The sequence below is a fragment of the Gobius niger genome, assembly GCF_951799975.1.
Source record: "Gobius niger genome assembly, contig: SCAFFOLD_160, whole genome shotgun sequence".
In the NCBI taxonomy this organism is placed as follows: domain Eukaryota; kingdom Metazoa; phylum Chordata; class Actinopteri; order Gobiiformes; family Gobiidae; genus Gobius; species Gobius niger.
Genome location: NW_027639285.1, coordinates 1 through 27,338, shown reverse-complemented (window position 1 = coordinate 27,338; position 27,338 = coordinate 1). Strand labels below are relative to the sequence as shown.

The 27,338-nt window shown below is 34.6% G+C and overlaps 1 protein-coding gene across 1 annotated transcript; it reads right to left on the bottom strand.

Moving 5' to 3' along the window:
- Nucleotides 1-648: 648 nt before the first annotated feature.
- Nucleotides 649-24,836, bottom strand: LOC306982618 (transmembrane 9 superfamily member 4-like). Its single transcript, XM_079583087.1, has 18 exons — nucleotides 24,799-24,836; nucleotides 22,693-22,800; nucleotides 22,473-22,572; nucleotides 20,757-20,913; nucleotides 17,515-17,656; nucleotides 17,216-17,339; nucleotides 15,576-15,697; nucleotides 14,340-14,451; nucleotides 11,909-11,979; nucleotides 11,711-11,843; nucleotides 8,775-8,856; nucleotides 8,627-8,702; nucleotides 7,208-7,291; nucleotides 5,183-5,358; nucleotides 3,703-3,766; nucleotides 3,488-3,607; nucleotides 2,044-2,133; nucleotides 649-828 (listed from the first exon to the last, which is right to left on the bottom strand). Exons 1-18 carry the CDS (start codon nucleotides 24,814-24,816, stop codon nucleotides 679-681), a joined length of 1,929 nt encoding a protein of 642 aa, XP_079439213.1. The 5' UTR covers nucleotides 24,817-24,836; the 3' UTR covers nucleotides 649-678.
- Between the last annotated feature and the right edge of the window lie 2,502 nt (nucleotides 24,837-27,338).

Below are 27,338 nucleotides of genomic sequence, written 5' to 3'. Positions count from 1 at the left end.
AATCCAGATCAGTTTGGAGAAGTTCAGGATGTTTGACACAGGGCCTCATTTCCAACACCCAATGCAGTTCTTATATTTGAAGAGTTTCGTGGTGCTAGGCTAGTGCTAGGCTAGTGCTAGGCTAGTGCATGTCTATGGTAACTAGTAGCCTTCCCTATGTCAAAAATCCTGAAACATCCCTTTATCTCAGGCCTACAGTCTGTGAGGGCTTTTAGGTTTTGGGTAAAGCGGACCTGGAAGGCGGGGGAGGTTAAAGAGGTTAAATCTAAACTTCTGGCCCCATTTTGCCGTGAACACAACCTATGTCATCGTTAAAAACTGCATGATTTCCAACACTTCCTCGTTTACCCCGTTTAAGCTCAGCCGGAAAAAAAAAAAAGAGTCGGAAAAGGCGAAAGAAAAAAGTCTCTTCCAAATGAGTTCCTGCGAGGACAAAAGTAAAAAAGAAAAAAAAAAGTCACAGATAAATTAGAACCGCTCAAGACAAACAAAAAGAACAAATGTGCAGAATGTGGGACAAGCTTTGGCCCCTCTCCGGACACGCACCGAGCCCCCCCCCGTCCCGGCGCGAGCATAAGTCAGTGCTTGTCGGGTAATAAAAAATAGATATCGTTAAAAAAGAAAAAAACGATGTGAGTGAAGAGGAAGGAGGGAGGAGGAGGAGGGAGTGGGCGGAGCTCAGTCGATCTTGACGGCGGCGTAGATCTTGCGGATGAACATGTAGGCGGCGTAGAAGCCGATCGTGCCGGTCAGGAGCCAGAAGGACAGCACCATGAGCGCCGTGTAGCCGAAGTACAGCAGCGACGGGATGAACTCCACGATGTCCAGCTAAGGAGAGAGCAGGGGCAGGGGGGGTCAGTCAACATATACGACAGTTTAGCAGAAGGTCCAGCTCGTTAAGGAGAGAGCAGGGCCAGGTGAGGTCACTCAAATACTACAGCTTATCAGAAGGTCCAGCTCATTAACCTCTTAACTCCCGCCTGAACATAGAGGATCTTTTTCCTCACGTCATCATTTTTTTGTTGGGTATTCAACTCATTTTTTCTCACATTTTTGTCTTTTTTTTTTGTCACTTTTTTGTCACTTTTTTGTCACTTTTTTGTCACATTTTTGTCATTTTTTGGTCAAATTTTTATCACATTTGTCATCTTTTTGTCACATTTTGTCACGGTTGTGTCATTTTTTCATCATTTTTTAATCAAATTTTTGTCATTTTTTGTCACATTTTTTCGTCATTTTTAATCAATTTTTTGTCATTTTTTGTGACATTTTTTGGTCAAATTTTTATCAATTTTTTGTCATTTTTTCAGTCAATTTTTTATCATATTTTTGTCACATTTTGTCCCATTGTCATTTTTTCGTCATTTTTTTAAATCAAATTTTTTGTCATTTTTTGTGACATTTTTTGGTCCATTTTTTTTCATTTTTTCGTCATTTTTAATCAAATTTTTGTCTTTTTTGGGTCAAATCTTTATCAATTTTTTGTAATTTTTTTGCCACATTTTTGTCATTTTTTTGCCACATTTTTGTCATTTTTTTGTCGCATTTTTGTCATTTTTTTGTCGCATTTTTGTCATTTTTTTGCCACATTTTTGTCATTTTTCAATCAAATTTTTGTCTTTTTTTTGGTCAAATTTTTATCACATTTTTGTCATTTTTTTGTCGCATTTTTGTCATTTTTTTGTCGCATTTTTGTCATTTTTCATCAATGTTTTCTCACTTTTTTGTCACATTTCCATCATTGTTTTCGTCTCAGTTCTGTTGCTATTTTCACAGCTTTTTTCCAGAAGCTTTTGGATTGGGGTAAAGCCAAACTGGAGAAAATGTGCTCGGTTCAGGTGGGAGTTAGGGGGTTAAACAGAGACCAGGGTCAGGTGACTTCACTCAACACACACTACAGCTTTACAAAAGGTCCAGCTCTTTAACTCATTGACTGTCGGCCATTTTCAAACAGAGCTCCCACTGCCAGAGGTTTTTCAGGATTTTGACTGTTTTTTCAAGCCCACAGAAAATCATTCTTCAGGTTTGCAAACATCTGTTCACCTTGTTGATGAAGTAGAAGACGGCGTAAACCAGGACGTAGAAGGCGGATCCTCCAGACACCAGGAACGTCCTCCACCACCAGCGGTAATCCTGAAACAGAAGACACAGATCAGGCTGTGGTTCTGTTGATCGACAGCAGCACTTTTAACCTCTTAACTCCCGCCTGAACCGAGAGGATCTTTTTCCTCACGGCATCAGATTGTTTTTCCAGCATTTTTTTGTTGGGAATTCAACTCATTTTTGCAACTTTTTTGTCATTTTTTTGTCATTTTTTTGTCAATTTTTATCTATTTTTTGTCATTTTTTTGTCATTTTTTGTCATTTTTGTGTAAATTTTTAATCACATTTTTGTCTTTTTTTTGGTCCATTTTTTAATCACATTTTGTCATATTTTTGTCATTTGTTTTGTAATTTTTTGACACATTTGTCATTTTTTTCGTCCATTTTTTATCAATTTTTTGTCATTTTTTCGTCCATTTTTTATCAAATTATTGTCACATTTTTGTTGTTTTTTTTGTCATTTTATCGTAATTTTTTATTCACATTTTTGTCTTTTATGTCAAATTTTTATTGTATTTTTGTCACATTTCGTCATTTTCTTGTGACATTTTTGTGTCATTTTTGCCAATTGTTCATTTTTTCGTTAAATTTTTATCACATTTTTGTCATTTTTTTTGTCAACTTTTTATCATATCTTTGTATTTTTTGTCAAATTTTTGTCATTTCTTCGGCATTTTTTAATCACATTTTTGTCATTTTTTTGTCACATTTTCGTTATTTTTTTGTCACATTTTTGTCATTTTTTCGTTATTTTTTTGTCACATTTTTGTCATTTTTTTTGTCACATTTTTGTTATTTTTTCGTCATTTTTTAATCACATTTTTGTCATTATTTTGTCACATTTTCGTAATTTTTTTGTCACATTTTTGTCATTTTTGTTGTCATATTTTTGTCATTTTTTCGTTATTTTTTTGTCACATTTTTGTCATTTTTTTGTCACATTTTTGTCATTTTTTGGTCATATTTTTGTCATTTTTTCGTCATTTTTTTGTCACATTTTTGTCATTTTTTTGTCACATTTTTGTCATTTTTGTTGTCATATTTTTGTCATTTTTTCGTTATTTTTTTGTCACATTTTTGTCATTTTTTTGTCACATTTTTGTCATTTTTTTGGTCATATTTTTGTCATTTTTTCGTTATTTTTTTGGTCATATTTTTGTCACATTTTTGTCTTTTTTTCATCAATTTTTCATCACTTTTTTGCCAATGTTTTCTCAATTTTTCATCACATTTCCATCATTGTTTTCGTCTCAGTTTTGTTGCTATTTTCACAGCTTTTTTTCCACAAGCTTTTGGATTGGGGTAAAGCCAAACTGGAGAAAATGTGCTCAGTTCAGGCGGGAGTTAAGGGGTTAGTGAGCGCTGTGTTTGTGTGTGACGTCACCTCTGCGCAGAGCTGGAAGTAAACCATGACGATGCTGATCTGGGAGCAGGAAACCACCAGGATGATGAAGACGAGGAACAGGAACCCGAACAGGTAATAGAACTGGTTCTCCCAGATGGCCTGAAACGAGCAGCAGGACAGATCTTAAAGCTTAAGGTGTGGATGTGAAACTCCTGCACGACTGAGAGCCTCCACAGACAGAATAATGCACTCACGCTGAAGATGAAGAAGAGCTCGATGAACATGGCTCCAAACGGCAGGATCCCGGCCATCAGGATCCTGCAGGAAACAACAGGAACAGATTCAGAGGACTCCCAAGTCTTTAAGAATATAATCTCTTTTGAGAGAGCTCGTTTGACAGTGAAGTGAACAGTTTCTTAAATGTTTGTTGTTACATTTGTAATTCTGAAAATCAATACCATTAATGTAAAGTTGTCTTAAGGTAGGGGTGACTTTTGAATATATTATATCCTGCTTAATCATAGCTACAAGTGATATTGGGAGAGCTTTCACAATCTGTTTGAACTTATTCTGGGTGCATCTAATGTGTTGTTGTAAAATATTTCCTTCTTCATCCTTTAGAGAACCATTCTGAAATGAAAATTGACTTCCTCTTCACCAATATATACCTATTATTCCACACTGGTGTATTGTGTGGTGTGAAATTGTGCTTGAATATAAGTTTCCAGTATAAAAGAATCTGTTGGTGAAAATCTGAAAGTTTTCTAGCAAGCTTTTTAAGATAATTGACAAAAAATGTGACAAATATGTGACCAAAAAATGACCAAACAAATGACAAAAAATGACAAAAAATGTGACAAAAAATGTGACAAAAAATGACAAAAAAAGACAAATAATTAAAAAAAAGACAAAAAATGTGACAAATATGTGACCAAAAAATGACCAAACAAATGACAAAAAATGACAAAAAATGTGACAAAAAATGACAAAAAAAGACAAATGATAATTAAAAAAAAGCCAAAAAATGTGACAAATATGTGACCAAAAAATGACAAAAAATGTGACAAAAAATGACAAAAAAAGACAAATGATAATTAAAAAAAAAGACAAAAAATGACAAAAATGTGACCAAAAAATGACAAAAAATGTGACAAAAAATGTGACAAAAAAAGACAAAAAAAAGACAAATGATAATAAAAAAAAAGACAAAAAATGTGACAAATATGTGACCAAAAAATGACAAAAAATGTGACAAAAAATGACAAAAAAAAGACAAATGATAATTAAAAAAAAGACAAAAAATGACAAAAATGTGACCAAAAAATGACAAAAAATGTGACAAAAAATGACAAAAAATGTGACAAAAAAAAGACAAAAAAAAGACAAATGATAATTTAAAAAAATGACAAAAAAAAGACAAATGATAATTAAAAAAAAAGACAAAAAATGACAAAAAAAGACAAATGATAATTAAAAAAAATGACAAAAAATGACAAAAAATGTGACAAAAAATGACAAAAAAAGACAAAAAATGTGACAAAAAATGTGACAAACATGGGACCAAAAAATGACACTGGTGTATTGTGTGAAATTGTGCTTGAATATAAGTTTCCAGTGTAAAAGAACCTGCTGGTGAAAATCTGAAAGTTTTCTAGGAAGCTTTTTAAGATCAAAATAACGCATGTATACCTCGTTAGCTCGGGCAAGAAGTAAAAAAGTACCGACAACGCTCACCCCACGAACTTGTTCATGTACCAGCGCTGCTCCGGCACCTGCCGCGGGATCTGGTTGGTCCGCACCGGGTTATCGTACGGCTGTTTCCTGAAGCCGAAGTAATATCCCAGATACACCAGGGGCATGGAGATCCCGAACCACATGCAGAGCAGCGCCAGCATGGTGGTGAAGGGCACCTGGAACCACACACACAATAAACACATTCTCCTAGGGCTGCTCGATTATTGAAAAAATAATAATCACGATTATTTTTGTCATAATTGAAATCACGATTATTCACACGATTATTTGTTGCCTTTAAAAAAAATCCATCAAAAAAGTGACAAAAATCCATTAAAAAAAATGACAAAAATCCAGCAAAAAAGTGACAAAAATCCAGCAAAAAAGTGACAAAAATCCAGCAAAAAAGTGACAAAAATCCAGCAAAAAAGTGACAAAAATCCATTAAAAAAAATGACAAAAATCCAGCAGAAAAAAGACAAAAATCCAGCAAAAAAGTGACAAAAATCCAGCAAAAAAGTGACAAAAATCCATCAAAAAGTGACAAAAATCCATCAAAAAAGTGACAAAAATCCATCAAAAAAGTGACAAAAATCCATCAAAAAAGTGACAAAAATCCATCAAAAAAAGACAAAAATCCATCAAAAAAGTGACAAAAATCCATCAAAAAAGTGACAAAAATCCATCAAAAAAAAAAAAGACAAAAATCCATAAAAAAAAAAAAAGACAAAAATCCATAAAAAAAGTGACAAAAATCCATCAAAAAAGTGACAAAAATCCATAAAAAAAAAGACAAAAATCCATAGAAAAAAAAAAAAATAATCCAGCAGAAAAAAAACAAAAATCCAGCAAAAAAGTGACAAAAATCCATCAAAAAAGAGACAAAAATCCATCAAAAAAGTGACAAAAATCCATCAAAAAAATTACAAAAATCCAGCAGAAAAAAGACAAAAATCCATAAAAAAAAAAGATAAAAATCCATCAAAAAAGTGACAAAAATCCATCAAAAAAGTGACAAAAATCCATCAAAAAAGTGACAAAAATCCATCAAAAAAAAGACAAAAATCCATCAAAAAAGTGACAAAAATCCATCAAAAAAGTGACAAAAATCCATCAAAAAAGTGACAAAAATCCATCAAAAAAAAGACAAAAATCCATCAAAAAAGTGACAAAAATCCATCAAAAAAGTGACAAAAATCCATCAAAAAAGTGACAAAAATCCATCAAAAAAGTGACAAAAATCCAGCAAAAAAGTGACAAAAATCCAGCAAAAAAGTGACAAAAATCCAGCAAAAAAAGTGACAAAAATCCAGCAAAAAAGTGACAAAAATCCATCAAAAAAGTGACAAAAATCCATCAAAAAAGTGACAAAAATCCATCAAAAAAGTGACAAAAATCCATCAAAAAAAAGACAAAAATCCATCAAAAAAGTGACAAAAATCCATCAAAAAAGTGACAAAAATCCATCAAAAAAGTGACAAAAATCCATCAAAAAAGTGACAAAAATCCAGCAAAAAAGTGACAAAAATCCAGCAAAAAAGTGACAAAAATCCAGCAAAAAAAGTGACAAAAATCCAGCAAAAAAGTGACAAAAATCCATCAAAAAAGTGACAAAAATCCATCAAAAAAATGACAAAAATCCATCAAAAAAAAGACAAAAATTCATCAAAAAAATGACAAAAATCCAGCAGAAAAAAGACAAAAATCCAAAAATTTGAAAAAGAAATGTGAAAAAATAAATAAAAATAAAAATAATAATAATTGAAAAAAATAATTATAAACGATTTTTTGCGATTATGCTAATTTTGTAATCGTTTACTGTTGTAATCGAAATCGTAATCGAATTTCGATTAATTGCACAGCCCTACATTCTCCCCAGGCCGCACTTCTGAAACAAGGGTTCTCTAACAGTAATAATAAAAACTAAGGCATACATGGTAATAATGAAGCACAAAGCCTTAAACTGTGGAAATACGTGTTGATATATATTTTATGAGACAAAGTAAAGGTTTATAGTTGACTGACCGCTCCTGAAGAGTGCTCTCCCCAAATGAAGCAGTTCAGGATGAAGCAGATCCCGAACACCACGGCGGGGTACAGCGTCGCCGTCTGCAGGACACACAGGGAACTGCATCAAAACACCATCTTAACCCCTTAACTCCCACCTGAACGGAGCATATTTTCTCCAGTTTGGCTTTGCCCCAATCCAAAAGCTTCTGGAAAAAAGGTGTGAATAATAGTGACAGAACGGAGACGAAAACGATGAAGATGTGGCAAAAAAGTGAGAAAACTTTGAAAAAAAGGTGACCAAAAAAGACCAAAAAAAAGACAAAAAATTTACAAAAACGACAAAAATGACAAAAAAATTGACAAAAAAAGAAATAAAACATTACAAAAATGTGACAAAAAAATTACAAAAAAAAGACAAAAAAATGATTTAAAAAAGAAAAAAAAGGAAGAAAAAAAAAGAAAAAAATGTGATAAAAAATTGACGAAAAAATTGACAAAAAAATGACAAAAAATGTGACAAAAAATGACCAAAAAAAGACAAAAAATTGACAAATGATTAAAAAAAGAAAAAAAGAAAACGACAAAAAATGTGACAAAAATGTGACAAAAAACGACAAAAAATGTGACAAAAATGTGACAAAAAAGTGACAAAAAATTTGACAAAAAAAGAAATTAAAAATTACAAAAATGTGACAAAAAATGACCAAAAAAAGACAAAAAATTGACAAATGATTAAAAAAAGAAAAAAAGAAAAAAAGAAAACGACAAAAAATGTGACAAAAATGTGACAAAAAACGACAAAAAATGTGACAAAAAAAGAAATTAAAAATTACAAAAATGTGACAAAAAAAAGGAAAAAAAGACGACAAAAAAAATGTGACAAAAAAAGACAAAAAAATGACAAAAAAAAGTTACAAAAATGAAGATGTGAAAAAAAAGTGAGAAAACTGACTTTTTGTCAGTTTTCTCACTTTTTTGAAAAATTACAAAAAATGACAAAAAAAATGACAAAAAAATGACGAAAAATGTGACAAAAATGTGACAAAAAATGACCAAAAAATGACAAAAAAATGATTTAAAAAAAAAGAAAAAAAGAAAGAAAAAAAATAGAAAACGACAAAAAATGTGACAAAAATGTGACATGGCAAAAAAATGACAAAAAAATTTACAAAAAATGACTAAAAATATGTGACCAAAAAATGACCAAAAAAAGTTACAAAAATGAGTTGAACACCCCCCCAAAAAAAGGATGTAAAAAAATGTGCTGACGTGAGGAAAAAGATCCATTTCGATGAATTTTGTAGATCTTAGCTTTCAAATGAGGTGTTACACTGGTCTACAGGATTTGGGTAAAGCTGAACTGGAGAAAATGTTCTCGGTTCAGGCGGGAGTTAAGAAAACAAATCCCGGATAAATTGTGTTTTTCTGGCTTACACAGAACGCTCCTTTCCTCCACCGGTGGCCCTTCAGTGTGCGGTACAATCTGCCGGCGAAGTATCCCCCGAAAACTCTGCAGAGGAATCAGTTTTAACGTCAGAGGAGACTGAAAAACAACAACAACACGGATCACCTCGTTCCTCACCCCATGAACATGAAGAGGAAGCAGGCCGTGGTCATCAGCGCTCCTCTGCTGGACGGGGACAGCATCCCCAACATGGCCACGACTAAAACACACACACAGCAGAAAAAAGTTGATATTTGCGTGTATTTGAACTTTTAGTGACTCGGTGGCGTTAGGGGGCAACGTGGCACCTTTGCTTTCCCTCGCAGTGGCCTTTATCACGCTCCAGAATCAATTGTTTTGGGGTTTCTGGCCTGTTTCTGGTACAAACCACCGCCACAGAGACATTAAAAGGTACCTTATAAAGTTGCATAGAGCACCTTTAACCCCTTAACTCCCACCTGAACCGAGCACATTTTCTCCAGTTTGGCTTTACCCCAATCCAAAAGCTTCTGGGAAAAAGCTGTGAAAATAGCGACAAAACTGAGATGAAAACAATGATGGAAATGTGACAAAAAAGTGAGAAAACATTGACAAAAAAGTGATGAAAAGTTGATGAAAAAGCGGCAAAAATGTCACAAAAAATGGACAAAAAATGTGACAAAAATGACAAAAATGTGACAAAATGTGACAAAAAAAATGACAAAAATGTGACAAAAATGTGATAAAAAAATCACCAAAAAATGACAAAAAATTAATTAAAAAAATGAAGAAAAAATGACAAAAATGTGACAAAAAAAATACAAAAATGTGACAAAAATTTGATAAAAAAAATCACCAAAAAATGACAAAAAATTAATTAAAAAAAAAGAGAAAATGACAAAAATGTGACAAAAAAATTACAAAAATATGACAAATTTTGATAAAAATTTCACCAAAAAATGACAAAAAATTGATTAAAAAATTGAAGAAAAAATAAAAAATGTGACAAAAAAATTACAAAAATATGACAAATTTTGATAAAAATTTCACCAAAAAAAATGACAAAAATTGTTTAAAAAAAATTGAAGAAAAAATGACAAAAATGTGACAAAAAATGACAAAAAAGTTACAAAAATGAGTTGAATACCCAACAAAAAAAATGATGGAAAAAAAATCTGTTGACGTGAGGAAAAAGATCCTTTCGGTTCAGGCGGGAGTTAAGAGGTTAATAAAATATCACATACATTTTTTTTTTTGCTGGCATAAATGTCGGGCATTTCTCTCGCAAATATGTTCCTGACTTACACAAAAAGATTACGCAGATCAGCTGACGAGTTCCAATACTTTCTAATACTTTCAATACTTGTGTTCGGAGGCATTTTTATCACAAACTCTGTTTTCCAGTAAGTTACAGGAGCACTTTTTCATCTTTCTTAACACTTTTATAAACTTTGGACAAATTACCATTTTCTTTATATACATATTAAGGTAAACATGTTACTTATCATAATGACTGTATCGGATCGGCCCCGGAGTATCGTGATATGTATCGGATCGCCCCAGGCCAGCCCTAGTAGTTACCAAGATTTCCGGAGAATTCTTGGATTTTTGAAGCTAGTTATTTAAAAAAAGTACTTTCATATTTGTCCATGTTTTGTTGTTTGAAGCTCAATAGATCAGGCAGAAATTATATATTGAAAAATCCCTCTGAAAAAACCTTCCAAATTAGGGCTGCTCGATTATTGAAAAAATAATAATCACGATTATTTTTGTCATAATTGAAATCACGATTATTCAAACGATTATTTGTTGCCTTTAAAAAAAATCCAGCAAAAAAAGTGACAAAAATCCATCAAAAAAATGACAAAAATCCATCAAAAAAGTGACAAAAATCCATCAAAAAAAGACAAAAATCCATTTAAAAAAAAGACAAAAATTCATCAAAAAAGTGACAAAAATCCATCAAAAAAGTGACAAAAATCCATAAAAAAAAAGACAAAAATCCATCAAAAAAGTGACAAAAATCCATCAAAAAAGTGACAAAAATCCATCAAAAAAGTGACAAAAATCCATCAAAAAAGTGACAAAAATCCATAAAAAAAAGACAAAAATCCAGCAGAAAAAAGACAAAAATCCAGCAAAAAAGTGACAAAAATCCATCAAAAAAAGTGACAAAAATCCATCAAAAAAGTGACAAAAATCCATCAAAAAAAGACAAAAATCCCTCAAAAAAGTGACAAAAATCCATCAAAAAAGTGACAAAAATCCATCAAAAAAAAGACAAAAATCCAGCAAAAAAGTGACAAAAATCCAGCAAAAAAGTGACAAAAATCCACAAAAAAAAGACAAAAATCCAGCAAAAAAAGACAAAAATCCATCAAAAAAAGACAAAAATCCAGCAAAAAAGTGACAAAAATCCAGCAAAAAAGTGACAAAAATCCACAAAAAGACAAAAATCCATCAAAAAAAAGGACAAAAATCCATCAAAAAAATGACAAAAATTCATCAAAAAAATGACAAAAATCCATTAAAAAAAAGACAAAAATCCAAAAATGTGAAAAAAAAATGTGAAAAAAAAATATTGAACAAAAATATTTTTGAAAAAAAATAATAAAAAAATAATGGCAAAAAAAAAATTATAATCGATTTTTTGCGATTATGCTAATTTTGTAATCGTTTACTGTTGTAATCGAAATCGTAATCGAATTTCGATTAATTGCACAGCCCTATTCCAAATACTCGATCCTGAATCCAAGCCTGCAAAGTGGAGGGACTGAAGTGCATATGTTGTTAAAGAGTGGAATGAAAACGGCCAGAATTGTGTCTAAATTTTCAAAACTTTTCCAAAATGTCTCAAAACCTTTTCTCATTTTTTAAATCTGTTCCAAATTGTAACTTTTTTCTTCTTCTCAATTTTCCAAACTGTCTCCAACGAAGTAAATGACCATATTTGGATTACAGCGTCATCTCAGTCACAGTCTTTCCTGCTACACGTGGATACCGAACAGGTCTCACTTAAGTTCTGATCTGCGTCTGAATAAAAGCTGAATCCCCTCCTCCTAAAACGCTGAGCTGTGACTGTAACGTTCTCTCACAGATGACGATGAGGATCATGCAGAAGAGCTGGATGCCCGAGCCCAGCAGGGAGCTGAGGATCATGGGATACTGCGGCGGCCTGAAGACGTCTCCGTGGACGTTCTTCCACCCGGACTCTTCCATGGTGTCCTCCTGCGTGGACAGACGGGTCAGAGCTCAGTCGGGCCAAAAAGCGTTCTAAAACCAGAGGCTCTTACGATGTCGTCCTCCCGGTTGTAGTTGGCGATGTCCTTCCTCAGCGTCCGGATGATGATCATGCTCAGGATTCCTGCGGCGAAACAAACACGGAGAGGTTCAGAGGAGAGGTTTCCATGACAAAAAATAAAAACTGAAGGCCGTTTAATCTTCGCAGCAGATTCTAACGTATTTTCCGGACTATAAGTCGCACTTTTTTCATAGTCTGGCTGGGGATGAGTCTTATACTCCGGTGCGACTAAAGCCCTATTCGCACGGGATAAGCATTATCTAGGGACCCCATATAATAAAACAATCCCCCCCGACGTCTGCTTTTGATGTGGCGGAAAACCAAAGCCTGAGATTCTGGTTGAAATTGACATCTCCTGAACATGACGTCAAAGCGCTCCTTTCTGAGTTCATTTGTAAAATTAACTTCCACCTGCATGAATTTGTGAAGCTTTAGTCTCTTACCACGGACAATTCTCCGTAAAAGGGGTTTAACCGCAGTTGGTTGTAAATGTGTAGTTGGAGTGACAAACTGTGAGCGCAGCCTGGCTCTCTCTGAAGCACATGCAGAACACCGCGTTGTTTCTCTTTTTGACTTTAAAACAGCCTTTCACTGAAGCTAAAAGGCCACCATGATGCAGCTAACGTCGTAGCTGAGAGGCAAGGACATAAAATACACAAAGCCCAGAGAGCGAAGGGAGAGGCGAAGGTAAGCACCGACTCGGGAGCATCAATAACGCTGAGGCTTAATATTGACGAGCAGAGGAGGCTCTGAGCAACTCGTCCTATGAGACTTTTAAAAACGCGTGTGTTGCAAGATTCGTGTTTTATGATTGTGTTCTGAAATTTTGCTTAGTTTAGCTCAATTTATTCTGCAATCTCTGGTTATTCCCAGTTGAAATAACTAAATCTCAACAAAAACGAATGTAATGAGACTTGAAGATAAAAACAGCTCAGTGAGGGATTTTTTTTTACAACGCTGTTTGTCAAAATAATGGAGTAAAATGATGCCAAACAAAAACACTGGTTTAAACTCTCTAATGCCGCCTCCATTCTTCATCAAAACTAAATGAAAAAATGCGCACAGGAAACAAAAAAAGCCTCATCACGTGTCTGATCCTCCCCGTTTCTGTCCAAATCACAGACAGGCCTGTTCGCATTGGACTAGTTTTATCACAGGACCTCGGAGTTCAGCAAAATATAGGAATTTTTACTTCGCAAATCACAGACACAGGATTAACATCACAGACATTCTCCGTGATTATTACAAATCGCATGTGGTCCCAGGTAAAACTAATCCCGTGCGAATAGGGCTTAATATGTGATTTATTTATTATTTATTCAAATATATAATGCCACTAGAGGGCACTGCAGGCTAATCGAGCAGCAGAAAGAAAGTTTGGAGTGAGCGAGAAGCGGAGGTAACTCATACAAGAAGAAAACAAAACAAAGCTCGGGCTGAAAGCTCGAGCCACAGCGAAAGGAACGAGTTTGCTAATGAGAGCTTGGAAAACGTGCTCCCGGGAGAGGTTTGTCACAACAATGAAGATTTAAATGGATTTAGAGTTTGGTTTGTTCTTTATGCTACAGTTATCTGTTTGTGACGTTAACAAACCAGACACCCGTGTAGTTCATTGTTTATGCTTCATGTAGCTAACCGTCAATGTGCTACGTTAGCTTAACGTACACGCCTATTCAGCCTGTTGTTTTTTCTTCTTCCTTAGGCATTTTTTGGCTGGTGCATCTTATACTCCGGAGCAGGTCTGAACGATATGGACAAAAATTCATATGTCGATTTTTTATATTTTTTTGAGGTGTATTTTCATAGATTTATCGTTTTTTTCCCGTGTTTCTTTCCCATGTTTTTTGTCGTGTATTTTCATAGATTTATCGTTTTTTCCCCGTGTTTCTTTCCCATGTTTTTTGTCGTGTATTTTCATAGATTTATCGTTTTTTTCCCATGTTTCTTTCCCATGTTTCTTTCCCATGTTTTTTGAGGTGTATTTTCATAGATTTATCGTTTTTTTCCCGTGTTTCTTTCCCATGTTTTTTGTTGTGTATTTTCATAGATTTATCGTTTTTTTCCCATGTTTCTTTCCCATGTTTCTTTCCCATGTTTTTTGAGGTGTATTTTCATAGATTTATCGTTTTTTTCCCGTGTTTCTTTCCCATGTTTTTTGTCGTGTATTTTCATAGATTTATCGTTTTTTTCCCGTGTTTCTTTCCCATGTTTTTTGTCGTGTATTTTCATAGATTTATCGTTTTTCCCCCGTGTTTCTTGTACGTTTTTTGTCGTGGGTCCCATTTTCTGCCTCATTTTAAAGCTGAGACCTCGCACTCTCTGAAAATGTGTTTAAGCTGCATCTCTCGCCTGAACTACAAACCGCGAACACATTCTTTCATCGCCGCACAAACTACAAAGGAGCAACGACCTCGTGAACTCACCCGACAGGAAGAAAACGACCACCACGGAGTTGACGATGGAAAACCAGTGGATCTGCACGTCGCTCATGGTCAGGTACGTGTCCCAGCGAGACGCCCACTTGATCTCGCTCTCCTGAGGAAACCACAGATCACAGGTCATACACTGTAAAAGGTTTCCACTTTTTTATTCCCCAGTATTTTAAAAATTTCCCCCCAATTCTTCAACATTTTCCACCAATCTTCCCCTATTTTTTCCCCCCCAAATCTTTTTCTCTTAACCTCTTAACTCCCGCCTGAACCGAGAGCATTTCCTCCTGGTCAGCTTTACCCAAATCCTGTAGGCCAGTGTAACACCTCAGTTGAAAGCTAAGATCTACAAAACTGATCTAAATGGATCTTTTTCCTCACGTCATCAGATTTTTTTCCATCTTTATTTTGCGGGTATTTTTTGGTCTTTTTTGTCATTTTTTTTGTCAAATTTTTGTCATTTTTTGTCGCATTTTTAGTTGTTTTTTTGTCATTTTTTGGTCACATTTTTGGTCTTTTGTCATTTTTGTGTCTTTTTTTTTGTCTTTTTTTGTCACATTTTTTGTCTTTATGTCATTTTTTTTGTCAATTTTTTGTCACATTTTTGTCATTTTTTCGTCACATTTTTGTCACATTATTTGTCCTTTTTTTGTCCTTTTTTGCCTTTTTTACTCATTTTTTATTACAATTTTTAATGTTTTTTTGACATTTTTTTGTCACATTTTTGGTCTTTTTTGTCATTTTTTTTGTCTTTTGTCAATTTTTTTTCTTTTTTTTTCTTTATTAATTTTTTTTGTCATTTTTTTGTCATTTTTTTTGCCTTTTTTGTCAAGTTTTGTCTTTTTTTTGTCATTTTTATGTCATTTTTTGTCAAATTTTTTGTTTTGTTTTTTGTCATTTTTTTGTCACATTTTTTGTCTTTTTTTTGTCATTTTTTTGGTCATTTTTTTTGTCTTTATTTGTCGATTTTTTTGGTCATTTTTTTGTCATTTTTTTTGTCTTTATTTGTCGATTTTTTTGGGTCTTTTTTTGTCATTTTGTTGTCAAAGTTTTGTCACTTTTTTGTCACATCTTCATTGTTTTCATCTCAGTTTTGTCGCTATTTTCACACCTTTTTTCCAGAAGCTTTTGGATTGGGGTAAAGCCAGACTGGAGAAAATGTGCTCGGTTCAGGTGGGAGTTAAGGGGTTAAATTCCCAACCACTTCCCAGTACTAATTTCATCACTGACCTCCCAGCGCACGGAGTAGGTGAAGAGGACCTCGTTCTCTTTGCTGGGGTCGATCTCCTGAGGGACTGAGCCGCTGGCCTCCGGTAACGTGCAGGTCTTCGTACTGACATCGGCTTTCAGATCTAACAGGGACAAAGGGACAAATGAATGGTTTTAACCTCTTAACTCCCGCCTGAACCGAGAGGATCTTTTTTCCTCACGTCATTAGATTGTTTTTCCATCATTTTTCTGTTGGGTATTCAACTCATTTTTGTAACTTTTGTCATTTTTTCGTCAATTTTTTAAACACATTTTTGTCATTTTTTGGGTAATTTTTTGGGTAATTTTTTGGGTAATTTTTTGGATAATTTTTTAGTCCTATTTTTGTCATTTTTTTGTCACATTTCTGTAATTTTTTCGTCAATTTTTAATCACATTTTTGTCACATTTTTGTCATTTTTTGTCAAATTTTTATCACATTTTTGTCATTTTTTGGTCCTATTTTTATCACATTTTTGTCATTTTTTTGGTCATTTTTTGGTCCTATTTTTGTAATTTTTTTGTCAAATTTGTGTCATTTTTTTGTCAAATTTTTACCCCCTTTTTTGTCATTTTTTGGTCCTATTTTTATCAAATTTGTGTGACATTTTTGTCATTTTTTGGTCCTATTTTTGTCATTTTTTTGTCAAATTTTGATCACATTTTTGTCATTTTTTGTCACATATCTGTCATTTTTTCGTCAATTTTTAATCAAATTTTTGTCACATTTTTGTCATTTTTTCGTGCATTTTTCATGCATTTTTTTGTCAAATTCTTATCACATTTTTGTCATTTTTTGGTCCTATTTTTGTCATTTTTTTGTCAATTTTTTGTCAATTTTTTACCCCCTTTTTTGTAATTTTTTGGTCCTATTTTTATCAAATTTTTGTCATTTTTTGATCCTATTTTTGTCATTTTTTTGTCAAATTTTTATCACATTTTTGTAATTTTTTCGTGCATTTCTGTCATTTTTCTTCAATTTTTAATCAATTTTTTGTCACATTTTTGTCATTTTTTCGTGCATTTTTTGTCAAATTTTTTTTATCACATTTTTACCCCCTTTTTTGTAATTTTTTGGTCCTATTTTTAATCACATTTTTGTCATTTTTTATCACATTTTTCGTCAAATTTTTATCATTTTTTGTCAAATTTGTATCACATTTTTGTCATTTTTTATCACATTTTTGTCATTTTGTGGTCCTATTTTTGTCACTTTTTTGTCCAATTTTATCATTTTTTTGTCAATTTTTTATCACATTTTTGTCATTTTTTCGTCCATTTTTAATTAAATTTTTATCACATGTGTGTCATTTTTTGTCACATTTTTGTCATTTTTTTGTCACATTTTTGTCATTTTTTTGGTCATTTTTTTGTCATTTTTTATCAATTTCTTGTGACATTTTTGTGACATTTTTGCCACTTTTTCATCAATTTTTCGTCACTTTTTTGTCACATTTCCATCATTGTTTTCGTCTCAGTTCTGTCGCCATTTTCACACCTTTTCCCCAGAAGCTTTTGTATTGGGGGTAAAGCCAAACTGGAGAAAATGTGCTCAGTTCAGGTGGGAGTTAAGGGGTTCATGACATTCATTATTTTGGCAGAATTGAAGGACGTCTCCTCACCTTCCACTTTGACGCTCTGGGGCACCACCTCGAAGCGCACCACTCTGTAGCTGTGGGTTTCTCGGTCCTCCAGCTTCTCTCGGTGGAAGTGCAGGATGAACGACAGGTGGTTGTGCAGGTAATACTGGAGGGGGGGGGGGGACACAAATGTCATCAACAACACCGAGACATGGGGGGAAACTTATTTCAAAGGTTTGGCAACACAACTCTACTACTACTACTTTGTCCTTGTTCACCTCTGGTCTGAGCACATGAACCTGTGACCCTGAAAGCCGTTCCTATAAAGACACTCTCTGCACCTTGTCGTTGTCCATGAAGCCGATCCTGTATCCGTGCTCGAACTGCACGTCTTTGGCCGCCTCCTTCTTGTCGTCTTCAGCCGCGGCCTCTCTGTTGGGGTAATACTCCAGCCGGGTGGCTACGGGGAGGTTATCTGCGATTCTGAGGGAGCGGAAACACAAGGCGGTGTCACACGGGGGCGCCACTGAGACATGGTTAAAGAGAAAGAGTAACAAATGCAATGCCCTTCAATAATAACAGCATCCTCGTAACTTTAGGTCCAATAAAAAGGGGCGAGTGTGTTCGTGGAGAACCTTTAACCTCTTAACTCCCGCCTGAACCGAGAGGATCTTTTTCCTCACGTCATCAGATTTTTTTTCCATCATTTTTTTGTGGGTATTCAACTCATTTTTGTGACTTTGTCATTTTTTGGTCCATTTTTATCACATTTGTCACTTTTTGTCATTTTTTTGTCAAATTTGGAACACATTTTTGTATTGTTTGTTTTTACATTTTGTCAAATTTTTGTCATTTTTTGTCACATTTTTTGTCAATTTTTTGTATTTTTTTTGTCAAATATGTAATACATTTTTGTAATTTTTTTTAAAACATTTTGTTACATTTTGTCACATTTTTGTCATTTTTTTTTTTTTTTTTTTATCAATTAAAAAAAAAAAAATTGTCACATTTTTGTCATTTTTTTTGTCACATTTTTGTCATTTTTGGTCAATTTATCACATTTTTGTCGTTTTTTGTCACATTTTTTATCAATTTTTTGTAATTTTGTGTAACATTTTAGCAATTTTTGTGTCCATTTTTTATAACATTTTTGTAGTTTTTTTTATCAATTTTTTGTAATTTTTTTGTCACATTTTTGTAATTTTTTTGTCATTTTTGGTCAATTTTTTTATCACATTTTTGTCGTTTTTTGTCACATTTTTTATCATTTTTTGGTAATTTTTTGTAACATTTTAGCAATTTTTGTGTCAATTTTTTAATAACATTTTTGTCACATTTTTGTCATTTTTTCATCAATTTTTCGTCATTTTTTTGTCAATGATTTTGGCTTTTGTTTACTTCTCCGTCTACTTAATGTGCGCGGTAGATCGTGGATGTGAAAATATCAGCGTGCATAAAGCAGCCACCGCTAAGGACTAATACTGTTTCCTCCGTTAGCATCGTGTTAGCTGCAGTGCTAAGGACTATTGCTGTTTCCTCCGTTAGCATCGCATTAGCTGCAGCACTAAGGACTATTGCTGTTTCCTCCGTTAGCATCGCGTTAGCTGCAGCGCTCAGGACTATTGCTGTTTCCTCCGTTAGCATCGCGCTAGCTGCAGCGCTACACGCTCTGATGCTCTGATCACAGAAACTTTCCTCCAGATTCACACGTCTCGGCTCCACAGAGATGAAGCTGAGCCTGAGCTGATGTTCAGAGTCCGTTACGACTCACTTTTGGAGGCTCATGTTTGTGAATGTTTTGGATAAAGATCAGAACTTATCTCACAACCACTGACTAAAACACAAGAGCAAACAGCAAGAAATTATTCAGCCCTAATCGACACAGACATGTATATGGTTAGTCTGGCGTTATAAGTGATTTGCCTCAGGTGCTCTGTGGAGCGGGTCACACTAGGGCTGTGCAATTAATCAAAATTCGATTACGATTTCGATAACAGTAAACAATTACCAAATTAGCATAATCGCAAAAAATCTATTATAATTATTTTTTTCTATTTTTTTCAATTTTCTTTTTCCAAAAGATTTTTTTCCAATTTTTTTTTTGCATTTTTTCCCCCTAATTTTTAATTTTTGGATTTTTGTCACTTTTTTTGCTGGATTTTTGTCACTTTTTTGCTGGATTTTTGTCACTTTTTTGCTGGATTTTTGTCACTTTTTTGCTGGATTTTTGTCACTTTTTTGCTGGATTTTTGTCTTTTTTCTGCTGGATTTTTTTCATTTTTTTGATGGATTTTTGTCACTTTTTTGCTGGATTTTTGTCATTTTTTGATGGATTTTTGTCACTTTTTTTGCTGGATTTTTGTCACTTTTTTTGCTGGATTTTTGTCACTTTTTTGCTGGATTTTTGTCACTTTTTTGCTGGATTTTTGTCACTTTTCTGATGGATTTGTCATTTTTTTGATGGATTTTTGTCATTTTTTTGATGGATTTTTGTCACTTTTTTGATGGATTTTTGTCATTTTTTGATGGATTTTTGTCACTTTTTTTGCTGGATTTTTGTCACTTTTTTTGCTGGATTTTTGTCACTTTTTTGCTGGATTTTTGTCACTTTTTTGCTGGATTTTTGTCACTTTTCTGATGGATTTGTCATTTTTTTGATGGATTTTTGTCATTTTTTTGATGGATTTTTGTCATTTTTTTGATGGATTTTTGTCTTTTTTTTGATGGATTTTTGTCACTTTTTTGATGGATTTTTGTCTTTTTTTTATGGATTTTTGTCATTTTTTTGATGGATTTTAGTCACTTTTTTTGCTGGATTTTTGTCACTTTTTTTGCTGGATTTTTGTCACTTTTTTGCTGGATTTTTGTCACTTTTTTGCTGGATTTTTGTCACTTTTCTGCTGGATTTGTCATTTTTTTGATAGATTTTTGTCATTTTTTTGATGGATTTTTGTCACTTTTTTGATGGATTTTTGTCATTTTTCTGCTGGATTTTTGTCTTTTTTTTAATGGATTTTTGTCATTTTTTTGATGGATTTTAGTCACTTTTTTTGATGGATTTTTGTCACTTTTTTGATGGATTTTTGTCATTTTTTTGATGGATTTTTGTCATTTTTTTGATGGATTTTAGTCACTTTTTTTGCTGGATTTTTGTCACTTTTTTGATGGATTTTTGTCATTTTTTTGATGGATTTTTGTCTTTTTTTTGATGGATTTTAGTCACTTTTTTGATGGATTTTTTTTAAAGGCAACAAATAATCGTTTGAATAATCGTGATTTCAATTATGACAAAAATAATCGTGATTATTATTTTTTCAATAATCGAGCAGCCCTAGGTCACACTGTTTTTAATGCAGGCTAGCTGATACCATAGACATGCACTAGCCTCGCACTAGCCTAGCGCCACGAAACTCTTCAAACATAAGAACTGCATGAATTACAAAAAAAATATCTCCAGAAATCAGCAACACTCTGGATAACGAGGAAATGAGGCCCTATGTCAAACATCCTGAAACGTCCCTTTAAGGCCCTGGTCCCGGAGCAGTTGTGGTTAAAGTCGTGGTTAGCGGCGCCCGATACTCACAGGTGCACGTAATACTCCTCCTTGATGCGCTCGGCGAACAGCTTGCTCTCGGCCACGCTCAGCTTCTTCTTGGCGCACACCAGCTCACACTTCTTATCGCTGGTCATCTGCACGTTGTAGAGCGTGTTCACGATGCGGTCGCCGCGCAGAACCTCCCCTGCAAAACACGAACGCCGCAGTCAAAACATGGACAACGGGGGCTGAGGCGGACATGAGGCGGACATGATGATGACATGACGACCAGGAAGTAAACTGATCTTAACCCTGGGTCACACGAGAGATTTCAAAACCCGGTGACCCCCACATGGACCGAGCACATTTTCTCCAGTTTGGCTTTACCCAAATCTAAAAGCTTCTTGAAAAAAAAGGGACAAAAAACTAGACAAAAACACACACAAAAAAACTTCTAAAATGTGACAAAAAAGCCACAAAAACATTGACAAAAAAGTGGCAAAAAAAAGTGATGGAAAATAGATTTGTTTGTTTTGTTCAGTGTTAATTTCGTCCACTAAAATATTTAGTCTTAATTTTAGTCAAAGTGATATTTTTGTGACTAAAATTGGACTAAAACTAAATAAAACGTTTCCCATGAGACTAAAACTGTGACAAAAATGTGCAGATATTTTGGTCGACTAAAATCAGACTAAATAAAAATGAAAAGGAGAGACTAAAATCATCCAAACTTGTATTGAGCGTCTGAAAGAGCCTCAGATCATGTAAATTCTCTGCCAAAGGATCAGCTCTGAGCTTTGTTCATGTGGAGCAGCTAAAAAGTCCTCAGAAAATCCAAACTAAAGACATACAGCATGTTTATATTGAGGGAAAATGAGCTGCAGCAGAACAATGAAAACGCTGTAGCTACTCGCTAAGTTACTACAAACACACGAGAAAATCTACAGGAGCTGAAGTAAAGACGAAAAGAGACCATTTAAGAAACATCTCAATACTATTGTTAAATAAAAACACATAAATGAATAAAGCTCAGGCATTGGGAGCTTTAGGACATGGGCTTTTCTGTCTGTGATGGACAGAGCAATACAAATTAAAAATTATATTGAATGAAATAAAAATAAATAAATAAATGGCATCAGCACAATTCTAATATAACTGCTGGTTAGGAAATGTAAATGAGTAAATTTACTAATTACAAAACAATCTGCTGTGATGAAAGTAAGAACGTTGAAGAAAATGCCTTGTACTCGTATCGGTATTCGGTATCGGCGAGTACTTAAATCCAAGTACTCGCACTCGTATCGGTTTTAGAAAAAGTGGTATCGGTGCCTCCCTATATGTCAGGATGCTATTTGTTGATTATAGCACACAAACACAAACGCTCCGTCTAAACTCGCCTTTTACACGAGATAACAACAAATAATCCGGTCTGTGGTAAAAACGAAACAGAAACCTGCAGTGACACTGATGTCAAAGCTCCGCTAACAGCAACGAAACACTTCCTGTTGTCCCGACAAAATAAAAGGCGTCAATGTTCCAGCCGCTGGGAGAGGGTTTGAAATGTTAATTAATAAATAAACCTAATATTTTAGGTGCAAATGGACACAAGTCTCGTTTTTCTTCGTTTTCCTGGTCGTCCGTTTTGCTCAAATAGAAATAAAGGCCTGTCTCTAACTGTGGCCTGGTTCCATTGTAGTGAAACAGCTGTAGTGAAACAGTTGTAGTGAAACAGTTGTAGTGAAACAGCTGTAGAGTGGGACGTACCCAGATTCTCTCCTTTGTAAACCACCTGATCCGGGACGCAGAACGGCAGAGAGTAGAACTCGTAGGGCAGCTGAGTCCGCGAGCTCGTCAGCTTCACGGCCTGAACACAGACGGAACATTCAGAAGGAATTCATAACTGTTACTGTGATCGTACGGCTCACACACGACTCAGGAAGCAGAGAGTAAACAAACAACAAACAAACAACAAACAAACACTGACCTTGATGTCCACCCCCTCTCCCTCCGTGAAGTCTCTGGGAGCCACTCCAGGGACGTAGAAGGGCCGGGCCACAGGAAGAAGCAGCAGCAGCAAGGCCCACCACGTCTCCTGCAAACGCACAACGTGACACAAACGCACAGCATGGGTGTGATTATAGAACGTCTGGGGGTTCACACTTAACGACTGAGAATCGTCAGAGCGACTCACGATTCTGACAAACAGCTGATGTTTTATAACACAGCGCGTCTGTCGTCTCTACGGCTTCAGAACTGACCCCAAATCCACAAAGACAGGCCTGTGTTTGTGAGCGCGGGATAACGTGTGTGTCCCGATTGGTCAACGGTGTCAACAATGTCACAACACCGCAGCGCTAGCTTACTGCTACTACCAAGCTTCAACTGGGCTATAGTTCTGTCACATGGAGATAAAAGTCGGCGACAGGAAGAAGCGGGACGTGTTTCAGTGGATTTAATAAGAAAAGGAGACGAGATGGAGGAGACGGAGGAGAAAGCGGGGAGGCTAGCCGCCGTTAGCGACGAGGTGAAGCTGAACAGTTCGTCTCCAAACTCAGTAAGAGCCGCTAAACTCTGTTCGTGGTTGAAATGTAGCTGGAAAAGGTGGTTGAAAAGTGAGAAAAAATGGACGAAAAATGGACGAAAAAATGGACGAAAAATTGACGAAAAAATGGACGAAAAAGTGACAAAAAAAGGAAAAAAAAGTGAGAAAAAATTGACGAAAAATTTAGAAAAAATGGACGAAAAAGTGACAAAAAAAACACAAAAAATGGACACAAAATTGAGAAAAATTTGACGAAAAGTTGAGAAAAATTTGACAAAAAAAATTTGACAAAATTACAAAAAAGTGCCAAAAAAAATACAGAAAATGTACAAAAAAACGACAAAAAAACGACAAAAAATTGACAAAAAAGTGAGGAAAAAATGGACGAAAAATTTAGAAAAAATTGACGAAAAAGTGACAAAAAATTGACAAAAAAGTGATAATTTTACAACAAAAAAATTACGAAAAAGTGCCAAAAAAAATACAGAAAATGTACAAAAAAACCACAAAAAATGGACAGAAAATTGAGAAAAATTTGACGAAAAAGTGATAAGAATTTGACCAAAAAAAAACGAAAAATTTGACGAAAAAGGGACAAAAATGAGACCCAACAAAAAAAGTGATGAAAAAAAAATCTGATGATGTGAGGGAAAAAGATCAATGTACTTTTGTAGATCTTAGCTTTCAAATGAGGCGTTACGCTGGCCTACAGGATTTGGGTGAAGCTGACCTGGAGAAAATGCTGTCGGTTCAGGCGGGAGTTAAGAGGTTAAGATGGCCACTTTTCCCTGTTCTATACAAGCCTTAGACACATTTGTATTTTCCTGATAAAAAGCTCGCGCTACTTTCTATCCCCACACAATTCTTCTTCAGTTTAAACACGTTCGGATCAGATTACCTTCAATCCATCCACAGCTTTATTGAATTAAACCGCCTCAGAGGTGAATCTGCCTCACCGGTGCTGGATGACAGGTGAGAGTGATGGCCTTTCCAACACGGAAGCATCGATTAAATCACATCAGTGGAGCTCCACGTCATGACATTACCCTCTCACATCTACAGTTATGTTAAAAACAATCAATGGCCCGGCGGATTTTTTGCTCAGAGAAGCAAATCTTTATCTGACAACTCCACAAACTCCCAACAGAGCAACGCAAACAGAGCAAACAGAGCTAACAGCTAGCATCAGTCCAGGAAACCCGCCCGTTAAAGTGACCCGCGGCACTTTCGAGGATTATTTATGTTATTTCAGAACTCCCCAAAGCTTTATCCCGCACTGTCAAGCCAAAAGAGTCCATGTTTTTAGGCGTTAATCTCACGGGCAGTTCCGATGGCTGTTAGCCGGATGCTAACTTAGCCACAGCGACAACATTCTGGACGGAAGGGCTGGAAACGTGACAAACGCGCGCCTAAAACGAGCGGGGGGGACACGAACACGCGGGCGGCTCAGAGGGGGGGGTCACTGCGGGTTCAGGGCAGCGATATAGAGGTTAAACTAGCAACGTTTCTGGAGGATTAGTTGGAAGAAAGAGTTGCCGTTCCACTCACCATCCCCGCGGCCGCCATCTTGAATACGTGTCATAAGGGACGTAAGCGGAAGTGGAAGGAGGGTGCGTGAAACTTGAAAATGTCCAGCGAAGCATCGTTTTAACCTCTTAGCTCCCGCCTGAACCGAGGGGATCTTTTTCCTCACGTCATCAGATTTTTTTTTTTTCATTTTTTGGTTGGGTGTTCAACTCATTTTTGTAACTTTTTTGTCATTTTTTGTCACATTTTTGTCATTTTTTCGTCATTTTTTGTCAATTTTTTCGTCGATTTTTTATCACATTTTTATCACATTTTTGTCACATTTTGTAACTTTTGTGTCATTTTTTTGGTCAATTTTTTATAACATTTTTGTCATATTTTTGTCAATTTTTTTGTCATTTTTTGTCAATTTTTTGGTCAATTTTTTATAACATTTTTGTCACATTTTGTAACTTTTTTGTCATTTTTTGTCACTTTTTTGTCATTTTTTCATCATTTTTTGTCAATGACAAAAAAAGACAAAAAAAAGACAAAAAAAGACAAAAAAATTATTTTTAAAAAAAGACAAAAAAGCTACAAAACGAGTTGAAAACCCCCCAAAAAATGATGGAAACAAAATCAACAAAAAAATGACAAAAATTCCACAAAATGTGACAAAAATGAAAAAAAAAAATTTGATTTGATTTGAACAAACATGAATACGACGGTTTGTTTCTTTTTGACCATTTGTAAACATTCAAGAATACGAAGGTTTTGTATTTTATACATTGAAAAAACTGAATATATAGAATACAAAAACATCTGTTAATACTGTAAATATATATATATATATATATACATAAGACTGTATGTAGACATAAATACATACCATTTTCCAAAGGACAACAGTGTGAAGTAACAAAAGGGTTCAGGTCCTGCCCGGCCCCTCCTGCTGACGGGATCGGGCGGAGCAAAGGGGGCGTGGCCAGCATGAAGCTCCCACTGCTTTTCTTCCTTGTTTTTACCGCTATTTTGATGCTTTTCTTTTAAGCTTTAGATTTGGGTAAATCTCAGTTATGGTGGAGGGTAAGAGGTTAAAGGGTAAAGTGAGAGTCCAGACCGGTGGCCCTGGAGCCAGTGGTCCCTCTGTGCTCTTCCAGACTGGACATGTGACCAGTCCACCCCTGGAGGACCAGCTGTTTTAATACAAATAACTCACATTAATGCAACAACTACAACACAAATATGTTAAATCAGTATTTTACATTTCATAAACTAAAACGACTCATGTACAGGTGACACGACCGGACCTGTGTTTTAAAACCCTTCGTTGATTCTATTGTTCAGGTTTGATAAATAAACATGAGGTGAGAGAGAAAGATGGTCTGGAGCAAAACACATTTTGACAACAAACAAACAAAAGACAATAATATCTTTATTTATCCTTTATTAAGAGGAAAGTCTCGCTGAGGTGAAGAATCTCATTTCCAGGTGAGTCCAGGCCCTAAAGGGAAACAACAGAACATCCAGTTAAAAACAGTGACACACTCAGCTTAAATACTGAAAACAAGAGCGTCATGAGGCGGAGAGTCTCAGGCTCACGTCACAGGAGAAGCCTCTGGTCTGCCCTGGTGCACCCCGATACTAATCGGATATCGGAGCCGATACTAGAAAACAATGTCAGGTATCGGCTCCAAATATCCGATACTGAACCGATACCAGTTTTGGCTCTCACCGCTTTGAAAACACAACTTTCACCGACTAAATGTAGGTGATGGACGGGCTGCGGGTCACTGAGCTCTGAACCTGGAGAATCCATGTCATAGATTTTAGTTGAATTTTTGTCATATTTTAGTTGAATTTTTGTCACATTTTTTTTTAATTTTTTGTCACATTTTTGTTGAATTTTTGTTGAATTTTTGTCACATTTTTGTTGAATTTTTGTCACATTTTTGTTGAATTTTTGTCACATTTTTGTCTAATTTTTGTCACATTTTTGTTGAATTTTTGTAATTTTTTGTTGAATTTTTGTTGAATTTTTGTTGAATTTTTGTCACATTTTTGTTGAATTTTTGTCACATTTTTGTTGAATTTTTGTCACATTTTTGTTGAGTTTTTGTCACATTTTTGTTGAATTTTTGTCACATTTTTGTTGAATTTTTGTAATTTTTTGTTGAATTTTTGTCACATTTTTGTTGAGTTTTTGTCACATTTTTGTTGAATTTTTGTCACATTTTTGTCTAATTTTTGTAATTTTTTGTTGAATTTTTGTCACATTTTTGTTTAGTTTTTGTCACATTTTTGTTGAATTTTTGTCACATTTTTGTTGAATTTTTGTCACATTTTTGTTGAGTTTTTGTAATTTTTTGTTGAATTTTTGTCACATTTTTGTTTAGTTTTTGTCACATTTTTGTTAAATTTTTGTCACATTTTTATTGAATTTTTGTCACATTTTTGTTGAATTTTTGTCACATTTTTGTTGAATTTTTGTCACATTTTTGTTGAATTTTTGTCACATTTTTATTTAATTTTTGTCACATTTTTGTTGAATTTTTGTCACATTTTTATTTAATTTTTGTCAC

Coding starts and splice junctions, on each gene's coding strand:
- LOC306982618 (XM_079583087.1), bottom strand. Junction 20,914..22,472: donor TTACAAAGGAGAGAATCTGG/GTACGTCCCACT, acceptor CGTGTTTTGCAG/GGGAGGTTCTGCGCGGCGAC. Junction 11,844..11,908: donor ACAACCGGGAGGACGACATC/GTAAGAGCCTCT, acceptor CTGTCCACGCAG/GAGGACACCATGGAAGAGTC.